This window comes from Sorex araneus, chromosome 11 (assembly GCF_027595985.1).
Source record: "Sorex araneus isolate mSorAra2 chromosome 11, mSorAra2.pri, whole genome shotgun sequence".
Taxonomy (NCBI): Eukaryota; Metazoa; Chordata; class Mammalia; order Eulipotyphla; family Soricidae; genus Sorex; species Sorex araneus.
Window position 1 is genome coordinate 3009417 of NC_073312.1, and position 23557 is coordinate 3032973.

General features: G+C 64.3%; 1 protein-coding gene across 3 annotated transcripts in view; it reads right to left on the minus strand.

The window, feature by feature from the left end:
• Positions 1-23557, minus strand: part of DOCK1 (dedicator of cytokinesis 1) — a 270057-nt gene that overhangs the window by 15029 nt on the left and 231471 nt on the right. For 2 of the 3 annotated variants that reach the window (XM_055119527.1, XM_055119525.1), the window contains exons 33-41: positions 22465-22613; positions 12784-12869; positions 12455-12611; positions 9302-9342; positions 7415-7505; positions 6340-6459; positions 1106-1195; positions 352-456; positions 37-178 (exon numbers count right to left, since the gene is read on the minus strand). In XM_055119527.1, the coding sequence (XP_054975502.1) occupies positions 37-178; positions 352-456; positions 1106-1195; positions 6340-6459; positions 7415-7505; positions 9302-9342; positions 12455-12611; positions 12784-12869; positions 22465-22613 (981 nt within the window). The remainder of the gene's footprint in view (positions 1-36; positions 179-351; positions 457-1105; positions 1196-6339; positions 6460-7414; positions 7506-9301; positions 9343-12454; positions 12612-12783; positions 12870-22464; positions 22614-23557) is intronic. The other variant, XM_055119526.1, reaches the window with a different exon arrangement.

Below are 23557 nucleotides of genomic sequence, written 5' to 3' on the forward strand. Positions count from 1 at the left end.
GCCCCGGAAGGCCACCGGCCAGCCCCTGCAGGATACACTGTCCAGGGGAGTTCTTGATGTCCTCGCCGGGCGGAGACGTCGTCTTCATCTTCTCTGCGTTGGGAAACTGAGTCAGCAGGCGGGCCTCGAAGTCCTCCCGGCGCTCGTACTCCTTCCCGCGGTAGATGAAGACTTTGCCCTGCGGACGAGCACCGGACCACGAGGCATGGCAGGGAGCCCCGGGGCCACGCGGTGGCCGCCCAGGACACAGCCCGGCTCCCCCCCAGGGCGGGGGACGGTCAGACAGGACGAGGCCGGTGGGCAGGGAGCAGCGTGGCCGCAGCCCGAGCCCCAGCAGGGACCCCCGCTCACCCGCAGGAAGGAGGGGAAGCCCTGTCCATAGTAGCCGACGGCGAAGTAGTCGGGCCGGGGCCGGATGACGCGGACGATGTTCTCATAGAACTGCGCCTGCTTCTTCTGGGAGGGACACGCGAGATCTGGGCCTGGCCCGACGCCCCTGACGCCCCCGCAGGGCGAGTCTGGTGCGGGGCGGGGGCTCGGGCGGCCAGGGCTTCCTCGGGGCCCCGTCTCGCCGCCCAGCTCCCACGTGGCCTCATCGCGGACGGGGAGGCCGCCCCAGCCAGCGGGACTCAGGGCTGGTCTCGGGGCGGGACGAGGCAGAGCACCGGCCTCACAGGCCCCCGGCCTCGGGCGCAGCCCCCAGAACGCTCTGCACGAAGCCTCGCGCCGGAAGGACGTGAGACCAGGGTGGAGGGACCCCGGGTCCGGGAGAGGAATTTACAGGGGCGGCATCTGGTCAGGCCCACAGGCTGAGGCCAAAGAGGAGCGCAGGGTGGCCCCAGAGGCGGGGGCGGGCGGGGCCAGAGTGTAGGGGCCCCGCGCTGACGTCAGAGGGACGCCCAGGGACCCTCGGGGGGCACCCGGGTACCAGGTCTCCGTGCCACGGACAAGCCGCACACAGGCGGGAGTGAGAGGGGAACACCGGGGCCAGAACCCACCAGGAGACGCTGGCTGGGGAGGCTCCCCCACCCCGAAACCCCGAAAGGCAGTTCTAGAAGAGACGGTGGGGATGCCAGTGCCCCGACTCGCGGGGAGAAAGACCTACCAGGAGCTCGCTGAGCTGCTCGTAGTCGAAGAGCTCGTTCTCGTACTGTTCCGCAAGCTCCTTGCCCAGCGTGATGGCCTCTTCCCACATCTGCAGGGAGGGAGCCAGTGATGCCCGGGGCGGGGGAGGGGAGCCAGTGATGCCCGGGGCGGGGGAGGGGAGCCAGTGATGCCCGGGGCGGGGGAGGGGAGACACTGGTGCCCGGGGCGGGGGAGGGGGAGACAGTGATGCCCGGGGCGGGGGAGGGGGAGCCAGTGATGCCCAGGGCGGGGGAGGGGGAGCCAGTGGTGCCCGGGGCGGGGGAGGGGAGCCAGTGGTGCCCAGGGCGGGGGAGGGGAGCCAGTGATGCCCGGGGTGGGGGAGGGGAGCCAGTGGTGCCGGGGGTGGGGGAGGGGAGCCAGTGGTGCCCGGGGTGGGGGAGGGGGAAACAGTGATGCCTCGGGCAGGGGAGAGGGGAGCCAGTGAGAGCCTGTGCAGGGGAGGGGGAGCCAGTGAGAGCAGGGCAGGGTCAAGGCCCCGCCCCGCCCCATCAGACAGCTAGAAAATGTGCTGTGGGCCCAGACAGTGGAGTCCTGTGCCGGAACATGCGGAGACCTTCCAGGCTCCCGGGGTCAGCTCTGAGCCCCCCGGGGCTGCGGGCAGGGCCGACCAAGCAGGCCAGGACAGCACCCGCCCCGGGGCCATGTCCAGGGCTGCCCCCAGACCCCCTCCCAGGGCACCCCACTCCTTGGGACTCCGGGACAAGGGGGACGGGGTGACCGTCACCCGGGTGTTATGTCCCGGGAAGGGAGTTTCGCTCGCGCATTGACCAGGCCGGACGTGAGGCTGCAAATGCCGCCCCTTTAGCGCCAGCTCGAGCTAGGGTCCGAGTCTCAGCCAACGCAGTGGGTCTCGACAAGGACCCCGACTCAGAATTCTGAGGTTATTAGGGTTTGGTTCCAGAACAGCGTTTTTCTAGGAACTGACAATGTTTCCGATGCTGGTCCCGTTCGTCCTGTGACTCCAGGCCCTCGGCCCTCTGCTTGGCTGGGCGCCACTGCCCAGGCCCCTGCTCCGGGCCGGTCTCTCTGCCCAGGGCGATACAGTTTTCTGAGAAGTCGGGATTTTCTGGCGGGGAGCCGAGACTCAGGCCTGCGGAGTTTCTGTCTTACGGTAGAGCATGTCATGGCTCCACGTCAGCCTCACGCGGGGTGGGCGGGGCTGACTCCAGGGGTGATCTTGGGTGCGTGGGAGATGGCAGCAGCCCATGGAGCGCCCCTCCGCCCTGCCTCTGCATGTCCGGGGCCCACTTCTCCTTCCTGCATCTTCTTGGGGGCAGGGCCCGAGCCAGAGCCCAGACCTCAGCGATCTCTCGGCCACTGCTTGAAGAAGCTGCTGCCCTTTCCAAAGGGAATGGTGGAAAGCCCTCTGCGCTTAAGAGTCTCTTTTTTTTTCCCTTTTTGGGTCACACCTGGCGATGCACAGGGGTTACTCCTGGCTCTGCACTCAGGAATTACCCCTGGTGGTGCTCAGGGGACCCTATGGGATGCTGGGAATCGAACCCGGGTCAGCTGCATGCAAGGCAAATGCCCTCCCCGCTGTGCTATTGCTCCAGCTCCGGACTTTATATATTTTACCCACTTTCCATACTTTGACAGCAGTGCTATATCAGGAGGAGCCTTTTTTATGGATTCATTTACGAGCATCTCCTCGGAAGGTTTTGTTTTTTAATTTTTTTGCTTTTTGGGTCACACCCGCCGATGCACAGGGGTTACTCCTGGCTCTGCACTCAGGAATTACCCCTGGTGGTGCTCAGGGGACCATATGGGATGCTGGGAATCGAACCCGGGTTGGCCGGGTGCAAGGCAAACGCCCTCCCCGCTGTGCTATCGCTCTGGCCCCAAGAGTCTCTCGTCACTGCTTTGAAAACCGAGCCAAGGAGTTGAGAGCGGAGAAAGGATTCCAGGGCCGAGCCCAGCACGGAGGACAGACATGGCCAAGATCCTGCCTTGACCCCCCGCCCCTGCTGAGTTCCAGACCATGCCGAGTGTCCAACGGGCTCCCCCAGGCCCTCGGGGCCTTAGCGGTGCTTCTTGGAGAGGAAGGTTCCAGCACCCTGCACGTTCCCGCTCGGCCACACCCCTGCCGGCCCTTCTCTCCCTCTCCCCTTCTTTCCCTCCGCAGCCCCGTGCCGCCTGCCTGGGGCTTTGAGGCTGCTAATTCACCGCTCAGTCAACCCTAATCTGCGTTGATCCTAAGTGACAGGCGAGATGCTCCAGATACGGATCAAAAGTAATTGTTTTTAAGAGAAATAAAAGTCTGGAGTAAATCTCTCATCCGACTCACGCCGGGTCCTTCATTCTTGCCTCTCCCCAGCCGGTCTGAAAGGATTCGGCACCAAGATTCTCATCTGCTTTTAACTGGACGCCTTTTAGGGGCGGAGGGAGTCCTTGTTCCAGTGCGATGCCTGGGTCACAGGCGACCAGAGCACTGCTGCAGGGAGCCCCAGGCCCCTGGCTGCCCTCGATGGAGTCGCTCGCCAGCTGCCCAGGCCTCCCGTGATGTCCACTCCCCCCGCCGAGTCCTGATGTTGTCATCTCTGCTTGTAGGTTGCTCGTTCTGGTGCTTTGCCGAGTCCTCGCACCCTTGTCCTCGGTCACCTCAGCGTCTCCGCGCTGAAGTCCTTCTCTGCGAGAGCAGACGGCGGCCCAGGGCCGGCCCGTCCCACGGCTGCTCTCTGCTCCCCACTCGTGGAGGGTTCCGTGCTGTGTGCCCACTGGGCGTTTGCTGCCTGACCCCCAATGCTGGCTGTGTGCTTTCGGGATGCCTAGAGGGCTAGAGGGGGTCCTGGTGCTCGGGGAAAGCGGGGCCTGGCGGAGGGGGTCCACCCACTCAGCCCGGCACCCCACAGCACCCCGAGGTCCCCGCCCAGTCCCGTGGTTCTGCGGGTCCAGATTTCTTTCTGGTGGGAAGCCCTCCCTGTGTGCCAGTGCCCTGGGGGTGGGGAGCAGGGGGGAGGGGTGAGGGGGCGTGGTCGGGGTTCTGTGAGGAGGACAGGGGCGCTCCTCGGGGGTCCCTCAGTCCCTCCTGGCCCCAGCAGTGACTGACGGGTCTCTGGGCTGCCCCCGCCCAGCCCCGACCTGGCCCGGCCCCCCACAGGGAGACAGGGACGCGGCTTTCTCCTCCCGAGGGGTGAGCCCTCAGGGACCCACACTCCCTGCCTCGGTGCCTCGGACTCTCTGTGTGTAGGAAGGGGCCACCAGCCGCTGCAGCCGGCGAGTCCCACTCTCGCGGGCCCCTGGCAAGTCCCTCCCCGGGAGAGGCGAGGCCCCCCCGGGGCCCCCCACTGCGGTGTGGGTGACGGGCGCCTCCGTCTCCCACTGCTCCTGCCCCGCCAGCGAGCCCGGGCCAAGGACACACCTTCGCCGTGACCTCTGTCCCCGGGCCTCCCGCTCCCCCTCTGCGAGGGACCCCCGGCCCTTCTGGGGAGCACCACCAGGCAGGACTGGGAGGGCGGGAGGGTGGAGTCAGCCCCGGCCCTTCGCAATTTGCCAAGAAATTGGATTCTCTGGATTAAGCGACTGAAACGGTAACTGGCCTTAATCACACGAGCCTCCCGTTTCTCTGCAGAAACGGTCCTGGGGCAGGCCAGGCCCGAGCCCCCGGGGCCTGTCACCGAGGAGCCATTCTCGCAGGCACCTCTGGGCCTCCACTGTGCCCCTGCAGCTCAGGAAGGGACACTGGGCCTGGGTCGTCCCCACTGGGGTGCGCGCACGCGCACACACACACACACACACAGCCGTGCTGCTGAGACAGGGTGGTTCTGGGTACAGCTGTGACCTCAGACACGAGTTTGAGCACTGTGCCTGGAGTCTGAGCAGTGACCTTGCTGGAGACAAGGGACGGGGGAAGGCCAGGCTGAAATGGACAGCCCCGGTGTGGACACGGGGCTGGAGCACAGAGGCTTCCGCGGGAAGCGCAGGAGGCCGGGCCGGGCAGAGGTGCCCCATGGCTGCCAGGTGGGGGGCCGTGGGTGGGGAGGAGGCGCGGAGGGCTGGGGGGCTTCCAGGCCACGGTGCCCTGAGCAGGAGGGACCTGACAGGCTCTCCGTGACTCGCCACCTCTGGCAGGGGAGCGGGCGGGGCCGGTTCCTGGGACACAGACGGGCCCAGGCTGGACCCTCGAGCAGCCGCCGCGGGGCTGGCCCGGCAGGAACTCGACTCTGCTCGGCTCCGCGCCCATTCTCACCGTGCGCCCGGGAGACGCGCGCTTTCTGGGCGGGGTGTGGGAGGAGAGGGGCCTGGGCGGGAGGGGGACCCCGGGGCCCCGGGATCCAATCTCCCCACGGCCACAGAGCGCAAGGCGGGCGTGACCACGCTGGCTTCCTCCAGCAGAAGCGGGTGGGGTGAGGCCGCGGGTTCGAGGACGAAGTGGAGCCACGCGAAGTGGAGCCATGCCAGGCTCCACCGTGAGGCGGAAACTCCGCAGGCCTGAGTCTCGGCTCCCGACCTCTCTGAAAACAGAGACGGCCCCGAGGGAACCGCCTCTCAGATGGGGCCCTGGGCAGCGGCGCCCAGCCAGCAGAGAGGGACAGTGAGACGAGTTGTGGGACAGGACAGGGACCAAGAACTGGAAACAGAGTGCTGGTCTCTGAAGTCACAGGACGGACAGGGGCCAGATCTGGAAACACGCTGCCGGGGCCTAGGAAAACGCTGCTGTGTAGCCAAACCCTACCCAAACTGCTCAGAATTCAGAGTCAGGGGTCCTTGTCAGGACTCCCCTGCGCTGGATGAGACTCGGACCCTAGCTTGAGCTGCCATAAAAGGGGCCTTGCATTTGCAGCCTTGCGTCCGGCCTGGTTAACGTGTCAGGGGGACTCCCTTCCCGGGACATAACACCAGAACGTGAATCTAGACTTAGAAGGGAATCTAGAACGCAGAGTTCTAGATCTAGAAGAGAATCTAGAACGTAGAGTTCTAGATCTAGAAGAGAACCTAGAACGTAGAGTTCTAGATCTAGAAGAGAATCTAGAATGTGCCGTGGGCAGGCGGGGTGGGGCAGGCTTTGCTTGGCCGACACGGATGCAGGTGCAGGGGAATCTCCCGGTGTGGGGGAAGCCCCCATCGGCGCGGCCTCTGCCACAGGGACTCTGGGGTAGCACGGAGGCGGACTCGGGGCGACTCCCACCCACAGGGCCGCCGAGGACGAGCAGGAGCCCCGCGGAGCTCGGGGTGGCGGGGCCGGCGGTCGCTCACCTTGCCCTTGTCGAAGTAGTGGATGATCTCCTGGTACAGCTGCTCCTTCAGCTGGCCCTGCGTGGTGGCCTGGTAGCCGTCGCGCTGCGTGAGGTGGGCCGCGCACACGTCCTCCGACCACTGAGGGGACAGGCATGGCGGGCCGTGAGCGGCAGGGCCACACTCTCGGGCACGGGGCCGTGAGGGCTGAGGGGGCAGGAGGGACGCGCACACAGGGTGGCCATCTTCGGGGACACGCCCACGTGGCATCTTGCTCACAGGCCCTGCAGGGAACACCCTGCAGTGCCTGGCCAGGGGCGAGGGGAGTATGGAGGGCGGGGAGTGGGGTGACACATGAAGGACAGTCACTCCCCTCCCTGGGGGGGACGGTGAGGGGGAAATCGAGTGAGAAGAGATCTGAGGAGAGATGCAGGCTGAGGAGTGACCCCGGGTGAGGAGAGACCCTGAGTGAAGAGACCCTGAGTGAGGAGAGAACCTGAGGGAGTCAGACCCTGAGTGAGGAGAGACCCCGGGTGAGGAGAGAACCTGAGGGAGTCAGACTCCCAGTGAGGAGAGACCCTGAGTGAGAAGAGACCCAAGAAGAGACCTGAGTAAGGAGAGACCCCGAGTGAGGAGAGACCCCGAGTGAGGAGAGGACCTGAGTGAGGAGAGAACTCGTGGGAGTCAGACCCCGAGTATGGAGAGACCCCGAGTGAGGAGAGATCCTGAGGGAGTCAGACTCCCAGTGAGGAGAGACCCCGAGTGAGGAGAGACCCCGAGTGAGGCGAGAACCTGAGGGAGTCAGACCCCGAGTGAGGAGAGACCCCAGGTGAGGAGAGACCCTGAGTGAGGAGAGACCCCGGGTGAGGAGAGACCCCGGGTGAGGAGAGACCCCGGGTGAGGAGAGACCCCGGGTGAGGAGAGACCCCAAGTGAGAAGAGACCCCGAGTGAGAAGAGAACCTGAGGGAGTCAGACTCCAAGTGAGGAGAGACCCCGGGTGAGGAGAGACCCCGGGTGAGGAGAGACCCCGGGTGAGGAGAGACCCCGGGTGAGGAGAGCCCCTGAGCAGGCCCAGAGCGCGGGGCGGCCGGGCACCTTCAGGAGCTTGGCGTGCAGCAGCAGGGTGTAGGCGGCCTCTGTGTAGTTGTCGCACTCCTTGTGCAGGTCACACAGCTTGTACAGGTACCTGGCCAGGGGACGGGGCAGCGGCGTGTTAGTCCACGCTGGAGGGCGCGGGTCGGCCTCACCAGTCATAACGCCAGAAGCATCCGGCACGGAAGCCACATGGCAAAGCAAGCCCCTGTCACACTCTTGCCTGAAGCCCCCCCAGCCTCTTTGCCAAGGAAAACCAGGCTGTCCCGGGGGTTACGACTGCCTGACGGGCAGGAGTTAGAGCCGTATTCCTGGGCCGCTCTCGGGGCTTCCCTCACCCACGGGAGGCGAGATGGGGCGACGCTCCCTATCACTGTCCCCACCGCTCCTGAACCCAAACACACAGGAGAAACCCACGCGCCACAAATCCAGACGAATAAAAGGCTCTTGGTCACAGAGCTGACGGTCACACAGATCCGTCTGCTACAGTTTCCTTCGGACATAAAGCAGCTGGATTTTAGATTTTTTTTTTTAAAAAAAAGCTGATTGTTTCCCCCAAAATTTATTAAATTCACATGGTATCTTTTAATATTTATTTATTTAGCTTTCTGGGTCACACCCGGTGACGCACAGCAGTTACTCCTGGCTCTGCACTCGGGACTTAATCCTGGCGGTGCTCGGGGGACCAGATGGGATGCTGGGAATCGAACCCAGGTCGGTTGCGTGTAAGGTAAATGCCCAACCTGCTGTGCTATCGCTCCAGCCCCCATATGGTACCTTTTTAAAGAAGAAAGTTGGAAAAAAATTAGAAATAAGAAAAGAAAATCAAGGGTCAGTGGGACAGCTCAATGGGCTGACTGCATGTTGTATGTAAGAGACTCAGGAGCCTGTGGGCCCCGAGCACTGAGCCAGGAGTAGCTTTAGAGCACCGCCGGGTGTGGTTCCAAAGCCAACCCAAATCAGGTGTGACGTGATAAACATTCATTCAACACCAGTGCTGGGTCGGTCACCGCCTCGCTCTCTTCAAAGGGCGATTCTGCAGAGTATTCCCCACTGGTGCCCTACGCACAGGCCACACTCAGGAGGAGGCTGGACCGGGGGGGAGGGGCAAACAGGCGGACACGGGCAGTGAAAGGCGAGAACACAGGGAAGTTCTGACTGCCCACCCCAGGGAGCGTGCAGTCCGGTTTCTCGCTCGACCACGGGCCAGCTGTGAGACATAAACACTCTCGGTGCTGTCTGCTTCGGACAGGCCGCGGGACTCCGCCCAGGAGAAGCCCCCGGACAGGACAGCCGTGTTTGATCCCCAAATCAGGATTCTCCCAGCGGCCCAGAATCCCTGGGAGCTGCGCCTCTCTGTCCCTGGGCAGGGGCAGCTGACCCCGCGGCCCTTCCTGCCTGGACGTGGCCCACGGCATAGCATGCACACACACACGGGCCCACGAAAGCACACTCAGCTCTCACAGACACATGAGTGCACACAAAAACACACTTATGCCACACAACAAACACGTACACACGGAGGCACACTCGCAGCACACAGACACACTCATGGAACACACAGATATGTGCACATGGCACACACACAAACACTTGCATGCACAAACTCATAGCACACACGAACACACATGCACACAGACACAGCACGCACAAACACATGTATGCAGAGACACACTCATAGCACAAACACAACTACACACAGCACAAACATGTTTATGCACACCAACACACGTGACGCACACAAATACATGCACACACAGAAACGTGTGCCCAGACACACAGCACAAATGTGTGAGAATGCACACACACACACACAGAACACACACGGATATACACAAATGCACACACTCACACACATGTAGCAAGCAGGCAGGCACCGGGCCCACATACCTTATGTACATTTCTTCTCTCTCAATTTCTTTGTAGAAATTCTGTAAAATCAAGCCACAACACTGGGTCAAAAGACTTGCCTTGCCAAAGAGATGACACGCACGTTAAAGATTCACAGTGATTCCACCTGCGGGAAACCCAGCCGAGGAACCCGTTCTTCGGATCAGAACCGCAAACCCACACGCACAACCTCCTCACGCTGCTCTTCACTGTTAGTCTGGGAGGGCCCCCGGGCCGCCGCCGAAGGTCGGCTTGTGGTTGGAGAGCTGCCGGCCCAGCTAACGCGGGCACCACCCAAGGGCGAGCGCGCCGCCACCGCTGACCGCGACAGCCTCCACGGACGGGAAGCCGAACCCAGAGACCTCGAGCCGGGGAACAGGGTATGAACGTGGCTGAGACACGCTGGACGGCCGCGCCAAGGCCGGATCACGTACTGGACGGTACTGGACGGAGCTGGCCCGGGGCTGGGACTCTGGGAGGGCAGGGGCGCCAAGGCTCCCAGCACCACCTGGAGCGGCCTGGAGGCGCCCAGTACCTCGTGTGTGGGGGGGGCGCTGCCCCAGCACTGAGCCGTCGGGCCCGGAGGCTGAGGCCCACTGGCCGTGCCCCCCGAGCTGCCCGAGCACTGTGGGGAGCCACAGGCCGCTCCCAAACACGGCCGGAGGGAAATGACCCGAGCTGGCGCACAGCAGCTGCCTGTGCAGAGCCGGGCAGCGGCTCCACAGGGAGAACGACCCCTGGCACCCCGCAGTCGCCCTGCACCAGCAGGAGCAACCCCAAGCACCCGCGGGTGTGGCCCCTACAGTACACTTAGGTTAAGACACCGAAGAGCCTTGCGGAGTGACAAGCAACGGCCAGAGACCTTCAGTCCTCTGGGGACGACTCGTCAATCAAAGAAACTTTTAAGGGGCAGCAAGACGGTGAACTGCACTGCTGGCAGTCAGGGTGGGCGACAGGAGGGGGTGTCGGGGACTGACGAACGAGCAGAGGACTTCCTGGGGACGGGAGGGGTGACAGTACACGCAGCCCCTCAGACTGTCCTACCGCAAACCAAACCCACAGACACGTGGTCCTGGGCGGGGACAGTGGCCCCTGCCCCAGGCTGAGAAACCCACAGAGGAACCGAGCGCACAGCACCGGCGGGGACAGTGGGGAGGAGGACAGAGGCGGGGACAGCCCCGCCCGCCCGGGCTGAGCCCTCGGGAGCTGGGACTGCCGTCCCTCCCCAGCCTCTGATGTTCTCCTTAATAGTCTCTCAGCGGGGAGGCCTTGCCACCAGGGCTTGAATTCCTTCTCTCCAGCCCCCGCCGGGCCTTCTCGGGTCCCTTCTCGCCTCCCATCCTGACTGCTATATAAAACCTTTGCATCTCTGACGTCAAAGGCTCTGCGGGCAGCGTCCGGCCCCTCCCGCCCCGTCTGCGTCCTTGCTGACGCAGGCAGCACCCCAGCCCCAGCCCGCCCTCAGCACGGGCCTCGTGGAAGGGAGGCTTCAGAAACACATCGACATGACACTCCACACCCCAGACTCCGCTGCCCTGGCGAGAGTTCTCGCCGCGTCCTAATTAGCCTGGTGAAGGGGCGGGAGCGAGGGCCCGGCGGCTGCATGACCCCGGTTTCCGGGCGGGGAGACAGGCACGCCGATGATTCATGGGCCCCACGATGCCACCGGCCAGAAATTAAAGAGCATCTCATTATGCACGGGAGGGATCGTCCCGATCTCCGAGGGGCGGGCAGGGACAGGTGGGCGGGTCCCCGCATGGGTGCACCCAGGGGACCGAGGCAGGACAGACGGACGGGCGGCTCGAGTCTCTTCTTCGTGTCTGAATGATCTATGGTTCAGGTGTGAGTTTGCAGACTGGCAAGGAAGTCGGCTCACGCGGCCCGGGACGCTCTGCTAAAGTCCATCAAGCAGAAACAAACGCCAGCCGGGCTCAGAGGGACTCGGCCGGGCCGTGGGACGTCAGCAAACTGTCCCTCCTTGGACTTTCGCCGTTAGGACTGCCAGGCGCTTCTGCAGCCCGTCTCTGGCCTGTGCCCCTGCGTGGTGCTTCCGGAGAGTGGACACATGCGTCTCTGGGAGGCAGCGGAGACCCGGGGGACAGGTGGAAGGGGCCCGGGGACGGGACTGCTCGCTTCCCTCTATGCGTCCAGCCGGCCTGGCCCCCAGGCGGGGCTGTCAGACCCCGGCCTCCCGGGGCCCGGACTCTGACAAGGGCTCTGGTTTCTCCTTTCCCTCCCTCTGAGTTGTGGTTTGGGGGCACACGGGGTCGTGCTGGGTCACTGTGCCCTGTGCCTCGTCCGGCCTCTGGGGGCTCCGCCCGTCCTCGGCCGCAGCACGCCAGTCCCGACCTCTGCCCTCCCAGCGTCGTCTCTGTGTCTAGGGAGTCGCTGGCTCTGTCTCTGGGAGGTTCTTGTCCTGGGGTTTAGGTCACCCTGTGCCCGTGGCCTGCCGGACTGAACGCGTCTGTGAGGACCCTTCTGTCAGACAGGGCCATGTCCGCGGGGTCCGGGAAGAGCACTGCACTGGGCTTTGGGGTGCCCACCCGCCCAGAGCAGGGCACAGTCCTGCCGCCACTCATCGGGGCGCATGGAGCACCAGCGGCCTGGGGCAGAGAAGGGCCCCGTCCCCAGGGGCTGAGGAGCTGGGGGGCCGTTTGGAGCAGCTGAGCCAAGGGTCAGCTAACTGCCCCTGCGGCAGGCGGGCACAGCCCCAGAAGCCCTGGCCGGTGCAAGGACGGTGAGAAGCAGAACTCACCCGTGGGGTGGCCGGCTGGGCCTGCAGTGCTCAGGAGTCTGCACCGGAACACTGGGTTTGGCTGAAGCCAAGCACCCAGGGGCACGTGCCAGCAGGCACCAGAGCTCACCGGGGTGCGGGAGCACTCACCAGAGCTCACCAGCACTAGCCAGCGAGCACAGCACTCAGTGCATCAGGGCTTACCAGCACTCACCAGCACTCACCAACACTCATCAGTGCTCCCAACATGTCCCAGTGCTCCCCGTCACTCCCCGGTGTTCCCCATCACTCCCTGGTGCTCCCCGTCACTCCCCGGTGTTCCCCATCACTCCCTAGTGCTCCCCGTCACTCCCTGTCACTCCCCAGTGCTCCCTGTCACTCCCGGTGCTCCCCGCCACGCCCCAGTGCTCCTCACTCACCAGCACGTTGACGGTGCAGCTCATGCGGTTCTCCTTGTTCTCGTCGTGCATGATGGTCCTGTAGTCCAGCAGCCGCTCCATGAGCCGCACCACCAGCCTCACGAAGGTCTCCCCGGTCTTGGCGAGGTACTTGTGCTTCCGGCAGTGCTCCAGGAGGCTGCGTGGGAGCACGCACCCCGTGTCACGCACCCGCGGGCCCCGAGGCCCGGCCCAGGGCCGTGTGAAACAGTCCCCATTATTAACACGTTTTAATGATTTCTGGGCTGCGGGGCTCACTGCCGCCTGACTCCAGCCTCTGTCTCCACCCTGACACCCCCGGTCACACTTACATCTTGTCAAACAGCACCTTGTACTGCTCGTCCCCTCGGCCCCCTTCCACCTCGTGGTCCAGCTTGGTGATGATCTCATTCTCAAACTGCAATCAAGCAGAGGAAGCGCCAGTCAGCAGCCGGGCGGCCTGAGGTCACGAGCAGCCCGGGACCCCTGGCCTCGGTGCCCCCCGACCTCGGAGGACCCCTGCCCCAGGGGCAACCTCACCTTTCCCTCTGGATTCACGGCGCCTCCCGAACACACGTGCTCTAGGCTGCTCTCACTGCCGTTAGTGCTCCCGACCCAGCCGGAACCCCTGCAGCCTTCCTGGGAGGTGGCGAGCCCGGCCCCGCCCGCACCTGGCACCCCGGCAAACACAGGGCCCAGCTCCACATCGGATGTTGGAGAGACGCCAAGCGCCGCATGGTCCCAGGTCCCGGCGCCCGGAGCATGCAGCCACACACGCGGCCACACGGCAGCTCCTGACTCCCCAGCCCGGGCTGCCGGGAGCACCGCAAGGAGACAGCAGGCAGAGTTGCCGGAGCTCTGAGTGGATACAGCACAGATGGCTCGACGGCACCCAGCAGCCCTGCGGACCCCCAGACAGGGGCGCGAGTCACGGCGCTGAGACACGTGGCGTTAGGCATGTGCGTTACTTTGTACGACCCGCTCAGGGGGCCGTGTGCGGGGTGGGGAGAGTTGGAGCCTGGGGGCGCTGGTGCAGGGAGGTCCCTCTGGGGGCGGGACTGGGATATGGAAATCGCCAGAGAGACTATTACGGACACGTTGGTAAATCACGGTTCTTAATCAGACAAAGAAGCACTTTCTGAGAGAGAAGAACGGAGAGGCCGCGCGGAGAGAACCTTGCTGCCGTGGTCTCCAGGAAGGAAGTGGGCCGGGGCAGAGGCACGGGTCTCACCCTGCCCCTGGGAAACACCCCTGGCCCCTCAATGCCCCGCCGCCATCCCCCCGCCGAACCCCAGCCAAATGCGTCCCGCTGGCGGAGAGGGGCCGTCCCCGGCTGTACGAGGAGGCCAGAGCCTGGACAAAGCTCCTGAGCGACTCAGACTCACAGGGAAGAGCCGAGAGCCAGAGGCAGGGCCCCCAGCCCCGCTGCTCGGAACGCTGAGTTCTGGCTGTGAGGGGGTCTCCGCCTGACCCTGGGTCCCGGGGTCTGGGCAGTGCGCAGGAGACAAGCGCCTCCACATGAGGGGGGCGGGGGCCGCCTCATGCCTGGCGCCAGGCAGGAAGGGGGCCGGAGGGTCAGCTCCCGTGGGGGTGAGCCGGGCACCCCGAGTGGAAGGCGGCCAGGAGGACGGAGCGAAGGAAACAAGAGTGAGGGGCCGGGCGAGAGGGTTGAAACCTGTGTCCGAGCTGGGCTGGCTCTGCCCCAACATCACATGGTCTCCTGAGGGTGGCCAGGGGCCGTCCTGGAGGAACCCGCACTGCCGGGTGTGCTCGGGGGGTCCGGGCACTGGGGTGGGCCTGGGGTCAGCACAGCGGGCGACCTGGCATCCTGCTCCACCTCCTGAGTCCGTCACACTGAACCTGAGGCCGGGCTGGCTGAGCAGCCGTGGGGGTCCCCCAGGCTCCTGACCTTGGTTTAGGAGCCCCCCCCCAAAGAAGGACAGTGAAGGAAGAGAAGAGTGAAATCCAGGACTCAGCAGGCCTGAGGGGCCCACGAGGACAAGGATCCTGTAGGTCCAGCTGCCGGACAGAATTTTCTTCCGTCTTGGGCACTGCACTGGCCTCCGGCTGGGAGGGGCTTCAGGGCAGGACCCCCCCCCCCCTCCCTACCTGGCTCATCTCCTTTCCAGACAAAAAGCGCCACTCAGTGCCCCTTAAATCTTGGGTGTTGAGCCACACCCAGAGGTGCTCAGGGCGGGCTCTGTTCTCAGGGTGCTCGGGGCCCTCAGGGATGCGGGGGTCAACCCAGGCGCCCGCAAGGCAAACCCTAAACCCTCCCCGAGGTGCCATCTCTCTGGCAAACAGAATTCTCTAAGCCAACAGAAAGTGTCCGAGCTGGACCCACGGATGTCCTGCCCCCGTACCGTGCCAGCACTCCTGGGCGGGTGGCACTGCCCGCTGTGGGGAATGAACAAGCCAGACGTGGCCAGACAGTCCCCAGAACCCCAAGGATGACCTTGAAGGGCCGGACACACACATATGCGCCCGGCAGGGCCAAGGCCCACAGCCAAGACCTGACCACGACCCGTGTCCACCCACAGGCCACTGTGGTCTCCAGACACAAGGGAACAGGCTGGACAGCAAGAAAACACGAAATCCTGCCTCTTGCAACGTGGGTGGGGCCAGAGGGGGCGATAGGAAGCCACGACAGTGGGGACAAGGACAAAGCCAGCTGACCGCTGTGCCCATCAAGTGAACCCCAGAGAAGACCGCCCGTTGGGTGCCGACAGAACTGGGGTGAAGGGCCTGGGGGGGAGGGGAGGGGGTCTACCCTACACATGGGCCACGGGGGGGCACCAACTCTGGTTATACCAAGGGCGTAGACACCAGCACTACGGTACCTGCAGTACCTTCATGGGACAAAGGAGAAACTCTGCTGGGTCCATCTGGGGTGAAACAAGCTGGCCAGCACCGGGCGGACACCAGTGGCTGCCCTGAGGCACAGCTCCCTCCCATCAGGTCCCCAAGCCAAGTGGGGGACACGCAGAGGGCCGTGACCGCGAGCCCGTGGCAGCGGGTGGGAGACCCCAGCCCCCGCAGAGTGGCCTGGCCTGAGCCCACCTGAGCCCACAGCTGGCCCGGGCAGGTGTCGGTTCCTGCCGGCATCAAGGACCCAGCACCCAACGCCGGCATGTCTCAGGGCGGCCGCCCGTCCCCCTTGATCTTCCTGACCGGTTCCTCCCCCAGGGAAGACCTGCCTTTTGATTTGGCCCGGCCTCGGAAATTGGGGGGGCCCGAGAGACAGGCGGAGGGAGACGGCTCTATTGAAGAAGAAAGGACGTCGTCATCATTCTCCCTATTATTTTTATCTGTAGCCTCTGAATAATGATGTTTACTGTCATCCCCTGGAAACGCCAGCCTTTGATACTGACTCTGCTATTACCCTGCTCTTCACAGAGAAGAATCCTAGCAGAGACGTTTCCCTGGAGACCTGGAGCCACAGAGCGGGCGCGAGCCTGCACTCGACGGCGGCCCTGCACGGCAAGGGTGGGGACGGCCAAGACGAAGCGGACAGTGCGGGTTCTCGGAATAAACAAGCCTCGTGCAGGGGGGCGACCGTGCGCCTGCTTCCCCTCCACGCACCCTCCAGAACCTGGCCCGGCCAAGGCAGAGTGCCAGCCGCACCCTCCACGGGCCTGATGCTGGGGCCCGCAGCCCTCGGCGCCGAGCTCGGGGTCTCTGTGACGGAAGCGTCAAATTGTCCCCACCCGCCCGAGCTCCGCCAGCCTGTGCTCATCCCACCCTGACGGGTGAACCTGATGTTTGCTAAGAAGGGTGGCTCAGTGGTGAGCGCAGAGGAGGCGCCAGCTGACGCTCATGTCACTGACCTCTCCTCTGGGCGGGGGAATCGCGCCACACCTGGGCACCCCGTCCCGGTCAGAGCCAGGCCGGCCCAGGGGGGACTGCTCCCACAGGACGTGCCGGCCTCCTCTGCGAGTGGGCCGCAGGCTGTCGCCCTGGTCGGGTCCGACAGCCCCGTCCAGACCACGGCGGCAGGACGCTGGTGGACGGAGCGGGCGGCTGTTCCCTGCCGTCACGGTGAGGCCCCGCCGGCAGCCCGTGCCGCCCAGAGGGGCTCTGGAGGCGGGGGCGGGGCCGGCTGTTTTCTTCTCTCTCCCGTTACTGCCCTGGTACCCGGCGCCCCCGGGCCCAACCGCAAACCCTAGGACAGCGCGTCCCGGGCCCCCCACAGCAGCCCTCGGGAACAGGCAGCTGGGAGGCCGCAGACGCAGAGGGGAGGCGTGCAGGGACCCGCTCAGGCGAGAACCTGGGAGAGGGGCCGGGGCGGAGGGTCCTGGGAGGGCAGCTGGCACCCGGCTCTCAGGGTCACCCCGTGGGCTGGAGGTGGGGCTAACGGGCCATTTCTGCTGGCTGGACCGTGTGTGTGTGTGTGTGTGTGTGTGTGTGTGTGTGTGTTGTGTGCACGCATGTGCTCTTGTGCGTGCATGTGTTTCTGTGTTGCTGGAATTCTCGCCCCTGACGTAAATCCCTAAGGCTGGGATACACCCGTAAAAGAGTTTGGCTCTCAGAACGCAAAGGCGCACGCGGGGAAGAACAGACGAGAAACACCCGAGGCTGCACGGGTGCCAGGCCAGGGCAGAGCGGAGGGTCTTCCCGCGGGAGGGGCAGCGTGGGCCGAAACAGCGTAGGGAGCTGGCGGGACGTCGTGTCTGAAGGCAGCCCGCGGGGCCCTGGGAGGCGCCCGGCCTCTGGTCCCCGCGCACCTGAACGCTGATGGGCCCTGTCTCTGTCGAGAGCGGCCACCCATGGGAGCCCCGTGGGGGTGGGCCGGGGACCACCGAAGGCTGCGCAGGCGACCTAATGCTGTGGCAGTCCCTGGGCTGGGCTGTCTCCGTACGCGTCTGTCTGTCTTACTCTCTTTGTCCAGCTCCACTGGGCAGTGGACGAAGGTGCCAGCTGATCGGCATGAGCTGTGGCGTTTTCCAGGAAGGGCTCTCCCAAGCCAGGGGAAGGGGCCCCGGGGAGGGGGTCTCCTGGCATCCGAGATCGGGGGCTGTCTCCTGCGTCTGCTCCTGTGGGGGCAGCGGGACCAGGGGAGGGGGCTGCCCTGCAGAGGGCGGAGGGGCCACCAGGCTGAGGCTCCTGGCACCCGCCCCTGAGCAGATAGGAGGCAGAGCCCGGCTTGCGGGCTGGCACGGGGGCAGGAGCAAGTCCCCCTCCCCCATGGCCGGAGCCCCCTCCCCACAGATATGCTCCAATTCCCACAGGTCCTGCGTTCCTCTCGCTCTACTGCCCCGTGAGCCTGACTCACATTAACTAGACTCTGGTGCTCACGTTCCGGAGATTCCAGCCAGCACCCGGCCACACGCTGACCTTGAGGACAGCCCGGCCAGCTGCCCACCACCCCGCTGCCCCACCGGGCAGTGCCTCGTGGGCTGTGTCTGGGGCTCACGACTCCGGAACATGCCCCCGGAGCATGTTGCTGGCGCTGTGAGGAGACGGTGGCCCCGGGCTGCCGCCTGCCGCAGGCCCTTGAGGAAGAGGGTCCGGCGCGGCTTCCGGCGAAACAGCCACCGATTCCGGTGCCCTATTTCCTCGGGAAGCGCCCAAGACAGTCGATTCAGGAAGGACTTTTGCGACTGGAAAGAAAAGCAAACACGTCAAGACAGAATCCCAGTGAGTGCAGGGCAGGGGGCCGAGGGCGAGCGTCCCCGGCCGGCGGTCCCCGGAGACGCCCCTGAGCCACGGGCGCGGCCCTGGGTGAGGCTGGCGGGCGGCGGGAGGCAGGGGTCACGCCGACACAAAGATCACTCATGCCCTAATATTGTCACAACTAAATGAGGATTGCAGGAAGTGTGCGCCGTTTCGCTGACCCTCACACGCTGACAGAAAATAGCGCCGTGATTGAGAATCCTCCCTCGGCGCAGCCTTCCCGTCCCGCTTTTATTAATGGTAACGAGCCCGGGTGGTCATTTGCTGCGACGCGCTGCTGTTCGTCCTGCATTTTCCGGAGACATAACAAATGGAACTCTTTAAAAACGGTGCCGGGAGAGAATTCGACGTTGTGCGTTTTGTGTCCCCGGGAAGGGGAGTCCAGTGATGCGTGTGATTCGCTTGGCGGCCGGGGTGACACTGGGACGTGGGCAGCTCGGCCTGGGGCCAGGGGAGGGCCATGGGGGGGGGGGGCCTGGCGCCCCCCTGCGGTGTGACGTGCCCTAGTGTCGGTGTGTGAAGTGACCCCGTTTGCCCCAAGCCCCTGTTCCAGCGCTAACAGGATGCTCAGGGCCGGGCGGGGAGGTGCCCACTGGGCCTGAGAACAGGACAGCCCCGGGGGGACGAGGGCACGTCTGGACGGTCAAAGGTTCTCAGAAAGCGCCAGAAGAATCAGGACGGCCAGGAGCAGCCTCTGGGGTGCTGGAGGCACTCGGTGGCGAAGAGGAGGGACGGGAAGGTGTGGGGGTGGCACAGCTGCCCGGGCCCAGCAGGGTGGACCGAGCACTGTGGGCGTGCATGAGCCCTGCGGCCGCCACCCAGGAGCGTGGGGGCGCAAGACGCCAAGTTCTGGACTGACCGACGTCCACGCTGGCGGGGCGGAGCACGGGGCATCCGGCTGCTGGCGGGACGGTTCCTGCTGACCCACAGCTCGGCGGCCCTGGGGAGGCAGACGGGTTGCAGGAGCAGTGCGAAGGCAGCGGAACCCTTCACCCACAGGCGGGCTGGCATGAGACGGGGCGTCTGTCCAGAGTCGGGGGCGTGGCGGGTGCAGAGGGGAACAGCAGGCGAGGCTCGCGAGGCTGCCAGATCCAGCCCACGAGGCAGAGAGAAGGACTCACCCCGGGCCCCGCCAGCACCCCGAGTCGGATGCACAGGGCACAGGTGGCACCTTCCCAAGGACCCGGTCTTCCTGGAGGGCCGGGCGCGTTCGTCCTTCTCCCTGGGCACAGCTCCCTCGCCGGACGCCCCCGGCACCGGCTCGTAAGGCCCTTCCTCCCGGGCTCGAGTACGGATGGAATCCGAAAAGGCCAGATGCCTCTTCAGTCTGGAAAGATGCCCTTTAAGCGGCGGTTCCTAGTTCCAGGGGGCTGAGCTGAGCTGGGCCAGGACCGGGCTCCAGGCAGGGACTGGGTCAAACTTAGCAACTCGGCAACAGTTTCAAAAGTTCAAAAAACACTCGGACTCCCGGAATTGCGACTTTAAAGACACACACACAGAAAACTTCCAAAAGCAACGTGAGCTTCATGGATGGACAAGCGCAGTGCACAGCTGCTCAGGGCAAATCTAGAAAGAAACCTTAGGGCCCCTCCGAAGGGGGTGGCCTGGAACCAGGAGCCACACCTGTCTCAGGTTCAAATCAGGGTAGAAAATTCTCTGGTTTAATTAATCACTTGTATCACTTGTCAACCCACTGATCTTTGATTTGCTTGAGCGGGCGCCAGTAATGTCTCCATCTGTCCCTGTCACACGCTAGTGTAGCCCAATGGTATCTGCTCGCTCCAAGAACAGGAAGAGCCTCAAACCGTTCATTCAGGGTTTTGATGAAGAAGTCTGACCATTTCGTTGGTGGGCGGCCACGTGGTCTTTTGGCATCCCGTGGAATCCAGTCGGTGATAGCTCTAGTCCAGCGGTCGTCTCTGAATCCCATTACGTGTCCAGCCCATCTGATTTTTGGTGCCTTGGCAAACGAGACAGCGTCCCTGATTCTTGGCCATCGACGGAGGTTGGAACTCCAGTTTAATTAATGTCAGGCAAAAAGGAACTCGGGAAAGGTTAGGTACAGTGGCTCAAGGATGACACGTCTCATCCTGGGTGCAGACAGCGAACGAGAAAAACAAACAGCTCCCCCGAAATTCCGACTTTCCCACAGACAGGAAGAAAGCATCCTGCTCTGAGGATAGGGTAAAGGAGAAAGAAGGAAGGGCAGAGGGGAGGGACACGGGAGAGCGGAAGGGAGGAAAGGAAGGAGGCAGAGAGCAGAAGAAAAGGAAGGAGGAAAGATGAGGAGGAGGGAGGGAGGAGGGGAGGAAGGGAGGGAGGGAGGAGGGAAGGGGAGAGAAGGGAAGGGAGGGAGGGAGGAGGGAAGGGGAGAGAAGGGAAGGGAGGGAGGGAGGAGGGGAGGAAGGGAGGGAGGGAGGAGGGAAGGGGAGAGGAGGGAAGGGAGGGAGGGAGGGAGGAGGGAAGGGGAGAGAAGGGAAGGAAAGGAGAGAGGGAGGAGGGAAGGGGAGAGGAGGGAAGGGAGGGAGGGAGGGAGGAGGGAAGGGGAGAGGAGGGAAGGGAGGGAGGGAGGGAGGAGGGAAGGGGAGAGGAGGGAAGGAAGGGAGGGAGGAAGGAAGGGGAAAGGAGGGAAGGGAGGGAGAGAGGGAGGAGGGAAGGGGAGAGAAGGGAAGGAAAGGAGAGAGGGAGGAGGGAAGGGGAGAGGAGGGAAGGGAGGGAGGGAGGAGGGAAGGGAGGGAGGGAGGGAGGGAGGAGGGAAGGGGAGAGGAGGGAAGGGAGGGAGGGAGGGAGGAGGGAAGGGGAGAGGAGGGAAGGGAGGGAGGGAGGGAGGAGGGAAGGGGAGAGGAGGGAAGGGAGGGAGGGAGGAAGGAGGGAAGGGGAGAGGAGGGAAGGGAGGGAGGGAGAGAGGGAGGAGGGAAGGAGAGAGAAGGGGAGGAAGGGAGGGAGGGAGGAGGGAAGGGGAGAGGAGGGAAGGGAGGGAGGGAGGAGGGAAGGGAGGGAGGGAGGGAGGAGGGAAGGGGAGAGGAGGGAAGGGAGGGAGGGGCAGTGTCCGAGGGTTGGGGTTCACTGCTGGCAGGTCCCCTCTCAAGCTTTCTCCCTCGTGACTCTCCACAGCCGGGACTGGAGCCACACGGCGACACGGTGACCGGGTGGCCGGGCTCGCAGCTCCGCCGTGCCGCACCTTCCCCGCTGCGTGAGACCACGGGTTCAATCCCCCGCACGGCAAAGACGGGCAGAAAGAGAAAACAAGAGGCCAGCTGCGGGCAGGCCCGGGCGGCCAGGGGCCGAGCACAGCTCCGAGCCAGCACGGGGCTTCGTTCACCTCCGTGTGACTCTGCGTCTCGTCTCAGGGGACGAGAAACGGTCCTTTGGGTGTTTGTGGAGTAGGGGGGCCGACCCGCTGGCCGTGAGGATGAAGACTGGCTCATTCAAATGGACTTGCCTTAAAAACCCCTTTCACTCAGGAAACACCCGGGTGGGGAAGCCGGGCCTGCTCGGGGCCCCCCGGGACGCAGCGCCGGGCCCCCTCCTGGCACCGGCCGCCATGCACAGTCCCGCCAAGCTCCGCAGCCAGGGCTCTGTGCCTGCCAAAGGAGTCGCCATGGACAGACCCCGTCCCTGGGGTCCTACCCGTGACGTGCGTGTGCCACCGTGCGTGCCCTCCTGCACCTGGGAAACGGCACAGCCAAAGCCCCGGAGCCTGGGGAGACACCGCAATATGCGTGTATGCATGTGCCCACGTGCACGGGTGAACATGCAACCACACTGATGTCTGCAGACCCCAGGCAAGCAGGTTTTGTCACTGTCCAGACCTCAGGGTCCCAAATAATGTAACTCAGCAATAAACCAACGGAGAGGGGCCAGTAAGACCCGGTTAAGCCCCCACGAGCGCGTAGTGCATGGAGGAGGAGAGAGAGACTCATCGAGGGCTTGGCGGAAGGGCCCAGACACGAAGATGTCACTCCAAGCTGAAAGGGGCGGGGGCTGGAGCGACAGCACAGCGGGGAAGGCGTTTGCCTTGCACGCGGCCGACCCGGGTTCGATTCCCAGCATCCCATAGGGTCCCCTGAGCACCGCCAGGAGTGATTCCTGAGTGCAGAGCCAGGAGTGACCCCTGTGCATCATGGGGTGTGACCCAAAAAGCAAAAAACAGAAAAAAAAAGTTGAAAGTGGAGTTTTCTCCCAGCCGAGCAGCGCCAGCGGTGACAGGCGTCTTTCTGCGGAGCACCCAGGGAGCACTGCACGGGGCTCACCGACGCCACACAGCGCCGACGTCTGGTGCGACACTGCCAGCTGGCCCCGCCGAGGCCCCAGCCCGCCCTCCGCGCCCCCGCGCTCACCATCTGGAAGCTCCGGGTGGAGTGGAACTCGCACTGCATCATGTCGAAGAATATGGGGATGGTGGCTTTGCGCAGCTCCGTCTCGGGGATGAGGGTCATCTCCAGGATGGGGCCCACCATCTCGGGGATGAACTTGATCTTGTGCTGACCTGGAACCAAGAGGCAGAGGCTTTACCGACACACGCAAGAGCAACACGGCCCAGGAGTGAGCGGAGCCGGGCGGGAGGCACGAGGAGCAGCCTGGTCCACGCACGGCGCGCGAGGCTGTGCAAAGGCCCTTCCGATGGCAGGGCCCTCCGCACGGGTGCATGGCGGAGGAGAGAACGGCCTCTCAGACACAGACGGTGGCCTGCGTCCCAGGCAGAGGCGGCTCGGGGGATCCTGGTCAACGGGGAACTTGGTACCGTCATTCCACGGACAATGGCAAAAGCAGGGGCTGGTGGGACGAGGGAGTTAGGACCGACCAGCCCGGGTCCCTCCTAACCTCAAACCGCTTATGGAGGTGAAACACGAATGACGCCTCTGAAAATCATGCAATGACGGCAGCAAGCAAACGAAAGCCCAGGGCGGGGGGTGTGAGGCTGTGGGGGCAGGCGGGGCTTCCCGGTGGGCGCGTGCCTGTCTGGGAAACCCTTTACCGACATCACTCCCAGTGTGGTTCCTGGCCAGCGGGGAAGAACTCGCCTCAAGCACTGTTTCTCAACAGAGAACACCGCCACCGTGAGTAGTGCGAGGGTGCTGGCTGGCGTGGGCTAGTACTCTTTACCTGGCGAGTCTAAGTCACATTCAGACAGAATGAAGAGGCAGGAGAGGCCACGAGTGACGGGAGAAAGCCCACAGGGAGGCTCCATGCAGCGGAACCCGGGACTTACCTGCGGGAGCGTCCGGAGCAATTATCCTACTGAAGCTTATTGGAATAAGGAGAAGAGCTGGTCAGCCAGGAGAGCCACAACAAGGACACAGAGAGAAAGTTCCGGGGCCGGAGGCAGCTCAGAGGCTCCGTCTGGCTCTACTGCAGGGGGCCAGGCTCGAGCTGGCACTGCCCAGTCCCCCGGGCACTGCCAAGAGCATCCCCTGAGCACAGAGCTGGGAG